At 47.2% G+C, this 6,309-nt stretch overlaps 1 protein-coding gene across 1 annotated transcript; it reads left to right on the top strand.

The window, feature by feature from the left end:
- The first annotated feature begins 394 nt into the window (after positions 1-394).
- On the top strand, positions 395-4,867 carry LOC135565235 (palmitoyltransferase ZDHHC1-like). Its single transcript, XM_065011293.1, has 3 exons — positions 395-1,131; positions 2,914-3,145; positions 4,688-4,867. Exons 2-3 carry the CDS (start codon positions 2,930-2,932, stop codon positions 4,865-4,867), a joined length of 396 nt encoding a protein of 131 aa, XP_064867365.1. The 5' UTR covers positions 395-1,131; positions 2,914-2,929.
- The last annotated feature ends 1,442 nt before the right edge of the window (positions 4,868-6,309 follow it).

Below are 6,309 nucleotides of genomic sequence, written 5' to 3'. Positions count from 1 at the left end.
GTATAAACTACTGTGAGTCAGGATAAATTGCTGATGGGATATTCACATATATGACACTCTGCTGCCCTCTGCTGTTCGTTCTATTACATTACAATGATGTAAGTGGGAGACTGATTCATTTGTGGAACAAGAGACGTCAAATGACTCCTATGTATCTGGAGAAACTAAACATACGAGCAGTGTAAGTGTTCCTCCATTGAATCCACGCCTAGCTACCTTGCTCGGCTGCACCTGCAGCTCGTCTGTGAAAGCATTGTGGAAAGCATTGGGGATTAGAAACAGGTGCAGGACGGGCGTGTTGCTCGACATGACCACCAGGGGTCACTGTGGTGGCGACTCCTACTAGGACCAATCAGAACGGGGCTCTGGGTCGTTACCAGGGAAACCAGGAAGTTGAAATATCGGAAGGATTTTGTTTTTACACGAACCAAGTCTACTGTTATTATCCGTTATCTGGTTAAAATAACTTACCATTTAAGATGAAAATAGTATAACTCAATTGGTGGTAGCTTTTGATATTTCATGATTTGGTATTTTTTGTTGAATCGTTGTATTAACAAGCTACTGTCGCTGGTTGAGTTTACCGATGCCACCTTGCCCAGGCTAGTGACTGTTACAGTAGGTTAATACCGCGGTTAGCTACAGAGCTAACAGATTCCCGGCAGCATCTCCAGACATAAAGAAAAAGCTCCTAATCAATCAACTGATCCTGGTACAGTTACCTAACGTTACCTTTTCTTGCTTTCAGATAAGCTAGCAAAAAGCAATTAGCTTGCTAGCCTAAAACAAATCGTATGGGGTGTTGATTTGGAAGCTAAGGAAGCTTAACTAGCAAGTTATATCCCCCTCATGGCATATACTTTTACGCCCTACTGACTTGAATTCCTTGGAGGAGGAGGGTTGGCTGATTGCCTCTGTGTGGTGTGCAGCTAGCTAGTTAAAAACAATGGCTGGCATTCATGCTGAATGAAGCAAGACATGGGACCCTGCTGCTGGACTTTAGCTGAATCCCCTGGAGGAAAGACAACGGCGGACCTGCCTTGTTGTGATCCGACTCTGAGATGATTTGGTTAAGAAGAACAGCCCTCAGCAGCAGCAGCGTCCCCAGTCGATTCAACCCGCACTGAAAAGGTGAGTCACTCAGTCACAACCTGCAATTATTACCAGCTTCCCTTTTATAACGGGATGGTGCTTTTGTTCTTCTGTCTACAAGTAAGATAATGGTGCTGATATGGTAACGTTCGGACAATGATGCTGATATGGAAGGCTTGCTAGCCATCTAGCTACAGTAGCTACAGAGACAATGATGCTGATATGGAAGGCTTGCTAGCCATCTAGCTACAGTACAGAGACAATGATGGTGATATGGAAGGCTTGCTAGCCATCTAGCTACAGTACAGAGACAATGATGGTGATATGGAAGGCTTGCTAGCCATCTAGCTACAGTACAGAGACAATGATGCTGATATGGAAGGCTTGCTAGCCATCTAGCTACAGTACAGAGATAATGATGCTGATATGGAAGGCTTGCTAGCCATCTAGCTACAGTACAGAGATAATGATGGAAGGCTTGCTAGCCAGCTAGCTACAGTACAGAGATAATGATGCTGCTAGAGCTACAGTACAGAGATAATGATGGTGATATGGAAGGCATACTAGCCATCTAGCTACAGTACAGAGACAATGATGCTGATATGGAAGGCTTGCTAGCCATCTAGCTACAGTACAGAGATAATGATGCTGATATGGAAGGCTTGCTAGCCATCTAGCTACAGTACAGAGATAATGATGCTGATATGGAAGGCATACTAGCTACAGTACAGAGATAATGGTGCTGATATGGATAAGGTAGGCATGCTAGCCAGATAGCTACAGTACAGAGACAATGATGCTGATATGGGTAGCCAGCTAGCTACAGTACAGAGACAATGATGGTGATATGGAAGGCTTGCTAGCCAGCTAGCTACAGTACAGAGATAATGATGGTGATATGGAAGGCTTGCTAGCCAGCTAGCTACAGTACAAAGTAATGATGAGCTGACTGGTTTCAGAAACATCCTGCTTGCACACAAACATTTAGTGTTTTAGTGTTAGCTAGTAATCATGTAGGTACAGTACAGCCCTCACCTGAATAGGTACTGACCTGTAACCAAAACGATGGAAAATGGTCTTCCTTAATTACCTCCTTCAAAATGGGCATAATTGACATGGATGATACCGCAAGTTAATGTCAATAACACTGTAGCTAATAACAATGTTATATGAAATGTGAATAATGCAACAATGACCAGAATCCTGATGCTTTGCTCTCCCTCCCTCCCTCCCTCCTCCTCCCTCCCTCCCTCCCTCCCTCCCTCCCTCCCTCCCTCCCTCCCTCCCTCCCCCTCCCTCCACCTCTCTCCCCCCTCCCTCTCCCCCCTCCCTCCCTCCCTCCCTCCCTCTCCCCCCTCCTCCCTCCCTCCCACCCTCCCTCCCCCTCCCCTCCCTCCCTCCCTCCCTCCCACCTCTCTCCCCCTCCCTCCCTCCCCTCCCTCCCTCCCTCCCTCCCTCCCTCCCTCCCTCCCTCCCCCTCCCACCTCTCCTCTCCCACCCCTCCCTCCCTCCCTCCCTCCCTCCCCCACCTCTCTCCCCCTCCTCCCCCTCCCTCCCCCACCCTCTCCCTCCCTCCTCCCTCCCTCCCACCTCTCCCTCCCTCCCTCCCTCCTCCTCCCTCCCTCCCTCCCTCCCACCTCTCTCCCCCTCCCTCCCTCCCTCCCACCTCCCCCTCCCTCCCCCCCTCCCTCCCTCCCTCCCACCTCTCTCCCCCTCCCTCCCTCCCTCCCACCTCTCTCTCCCTCCCTCTCTCCCTCCCTCCCACCTCTCTCCCCCTCCCTCCCTCCCTCTCTCTCCCTCCCTCCCTCCCCCTCCCTCCAGAAGGTGCCCCTCCCGTATGGACGTGTGTAAACCCAACCCCAACCGTACGGCCCCAGTGAGTGAGGCTGGGCCCCGGCGGGACCTGCCTCTGTGCTCCAGGACCAACGGGTGGAGCTGGCCTCCACACCCCTTCCAGCTCCTGGCATGGCTCCTCTACCTCTTCTTCGCTGTCACCGGGTTTGGAGTGTTTGTCCCTTTGCTCCCCTCCCACTGGATCCCTGCTGGCTACATTGTATCCTCTCAATCAATCGATGTATATGATCGATCGCAATCTGAATGTGGGATGGGACTCGTTGTAATGGGTTCAAAGGGTTTTGTGACAGTGTTGTGGTGATGGCCTCAGAAACACATAGAATAACAGCCTAGTGGTCAAATCAATGGTTCAATCAAGTAGGCTTATCTACAGGGCTGGGGTCAGTTCAATTTCATCTGTTCTCAACTAAAAAGGGGTCAGTTCAATTTCATCTGTTCTCAACTAAAAAGGGGTCAGTTCAATTTCAACTGTTCAACTAAAAGGGGTCAGTTCAATTTCAACTGTTCTCAACTAAAAAGGGGTCAGTTCAATTTCAACTGTTGTCAACTAAAAAGGGGTCAGTTCAATTTCAACTGTTCAACTAAAAAGGGTCAGTTCAATTTCAACTGTTCTCAACTAAAAGGGGTCAGTTCAATTTCAACTGTTCTCAACTAAAAGGGGTCAGTTCAATTTCAACTGTTTCAACTGTTCAATTTCAACTGTTCTACAACCAACAACGTTCAATTTCAACTGTTTGGCATCCTCTGTTCCTATTGGGTAGTATGTATCCTCTGTTCCTATTGGGTAGTATGTATCCAATTTCATCTGTTCTCTGTTCCTAATTGGGTAGTATGTATCCAATTTCTGTTCCTATTGGGTAGTTATTTATCCTCTGTTCCTATTGGGTAGTATGTATCCTCTGTTCCTATTGGGTAGTATGTAAAAGGGGTCGTTCAATTTCAACTGTTCCTCATCTGGGTAGTTCAATTTATAAAAGGGGTCAGTTCAATTTCATCTGTTCTCAACTATTGGGTAGTATTTCAACTGACATGATGGGAGTTCAATTTCAGTTCTCAACTGAACCTAACCCTACAGTTCAATTTCATCTGACAGACTGTTACATACAGCAATTTCATCTGTTCTCAACATGATGGAGTCAGACTGTTCAACCTAACCCTACAGTTCAATTTACTGACAGAGTTCAATTTACATACAGTTCCATCAACTGAAAATGATGGAGTAGACTGAACCTAACCCTACTGTTACTGACAGACTGTACATACAGCATCCTGACATGATGGAGTAGACTGAACCTAACCCTACTGTTACTGACAGACTGTACATACAGCATCCTGACATGATGGAGTAGACTGAACCTAACCCTACTGTTACTGACAGACTGTACATACAGCATCCTGACATGATGGAGTAGACTGAACCTAACCCTACTGTTACTGACAGACTGTACACACAGCATCCTGACATGATGGAGTAGACTGAACCTAACCCTACTGTTACTGACAGACTGTACATACAGCATCCTGACATGATGGAGTAGACTGAACCTAACCCTACTGTTACTGACAGACTGTACATACAGCATCCTGTTCCTAACATGATGGACTGTATCCTCTCATGATGGGTCTGAACCTAACCCTACTGTTACTGACAGACTGTACACACAGCATCCTGTTCTGTTAGTTTTGAGGCTATACAACCACAGCATACAGGACCAGGTCCTTAACTGCCTCCCGTCTCCAGTGCACGGGCATCATGTTTGTGTGTCACCTGTTCGTCCACCTGATGGCGGTCTCCATCGACCCCGCGGACTACAACGTCAGGGCCAAGAGCTACCACGGCCCCGTGCCCGTGTTCGACCGCACCAAACACGCCCACGTCATCGAGAACAGCCACTGCTACCTCTGTGAAGTAGACGTGTGAGTACTGTCTTTGTAATGCCTCTCACAGAGAAATATCACCTCTGTGAAGTAGACGTGTGAGTACTGTCTTTGTAATGCCTCTCACAGAGAAATATCACCTCTGTGAAGTAGACGTGTGAGTACTGTCATATCACCTCTGTGAAGTAGACGTGTGAGTACTGTCATATCACCTCTGTGAAGTAGACGTGTGAGTACTGTCATATCACCTCTGTGAAGTAGACGTGTGAGTACTGTCATATCACCTCTGTGAAGTAGACGTGTGAGTACTGTCTTATCACCTCTGTGAAGTAGACGTGTGAGTACTGTCTTTGTAAAGCCTCACAGAGAAATATCACCATCAGGGCATCTCTCTGTTTCTCTCTCTGTCTCTCTCTCTCTGTCTCTCTGTCTGTCTCTCTGTCTGTCTCTCTGTCTGTCTCTCTGTCTCTCTCTCTCTCTCTCTCTCTCTCTGTCTCTCTCTCTGTTTCTCTCTCTGTCGTTTCTCTCTCTGTTTCTCTCTCTGTCTCTCTCTCTCTCTGTCTCTCTCTCTGTCTCTCTCTCTCTCTCTCTCTCTGTTTCTTCTCTGTCTCTCTCTCTGTCTCTCTCTCTGTCTCTCTCTCTCTCTCTCTCTCTCTCTCTCTCTGTTTCTCTCTCTGTTTCTCTCTCTGTCTCTCTCTCTCTCTGTTTCTGTTTCTCTCTCTCTGTCTCTCTCTCTCTGTTTCTCTCTCTGTTTCTCTCTCTGTTTCTCTCTCTGTCTGTCTCTCTGTTTCTCTCTCTGGAGCTACATAACATAGTGACCTGCTGTGTAGCATGTCAGAGTAGAGAGGCACTTAAAGACTGATCTGAGGTCAGTAGTTAGACCAGTCAGTAGAGTAGTCTGGCTGTACATTAATGGGGTCATAAGAGTGGGGGCTGGGGTACTGTAGTGCTGGGGCTGGGAGACCCCCCCCCCCCTGACGGGCTGAGGAGGGTTGTTGCTGGGCAGAAGGGAGGCAGCAGGACAGAACAGGAGGGCTAACAGATAGTCGGGGGGGGTCAGCAGATGAACAGAGGAAGGTTGATGAAGGAGGAGACTAGGGGGTTGCCGTGGAAACCAATGCAATAACAGGACTAGGCCTACAGAGCATTCTGAAACTATTCAGACTTCTTGATTCTTTACACATTTTATTACCTTACAGCTTTATTCTTACATGGATTCAATTGTGTTTTTTTTTCTCATCAATCCAGAATGAAAAAGCAAAAACAGGTTTTTTAGAAAAAATGTAAATACATATTTTTTTAAATAACTGAAATATCACATATATAGAAGTATTCAGACCCTTTACTCAGTACTTTGTTGAAGCACCTTTGGCAGCGATTACAGCATTGAGTCTTCATGGGTATGACGCTACAAGCTTGGCACACCTGTATTTGGGGAGTTTCTCCTATTCTTCTCTGCAGATCCTCTCAAGCTCTGTCAGGTTG

The sequence above is a fragment of the Oncorhynchus nerka genome, linkage group LG27 (genome assembly GCF_034236695.1).
Source record: "Oncorhynchus nerka isolate Pitt River linkage group LG27, Oner_Uvic_2.0, whole genome shotgun sequence".
Lineage (NCBI taxonomy): Eukaryota > Metazoa > Chordata > Actinopteri > Salmoniformes > Salmonidae > Oncorhynchus > Oncorhynchus nerka.
This window is presented reverse-complemented; position numbering and strand designations above follow the sequence as displayed.

Bases quoted from the DNA above. Each gene is read 5' to 3' on its own strand.
- LOC135565235 (XM_065011293.1), top strand. From the start codon at position 2,930: ATGGACGTGTGTAAACCCAACCCCAACCGTACGGCCCCAGTGAGTGAG. The intron at 3,146-4,687 runs GTATCCTCTCAA...TCCCGTCTCCAG, and splicing joins GGATCCCTGCTGGCTACATT to TGCACGGGCATCATGTTTGT.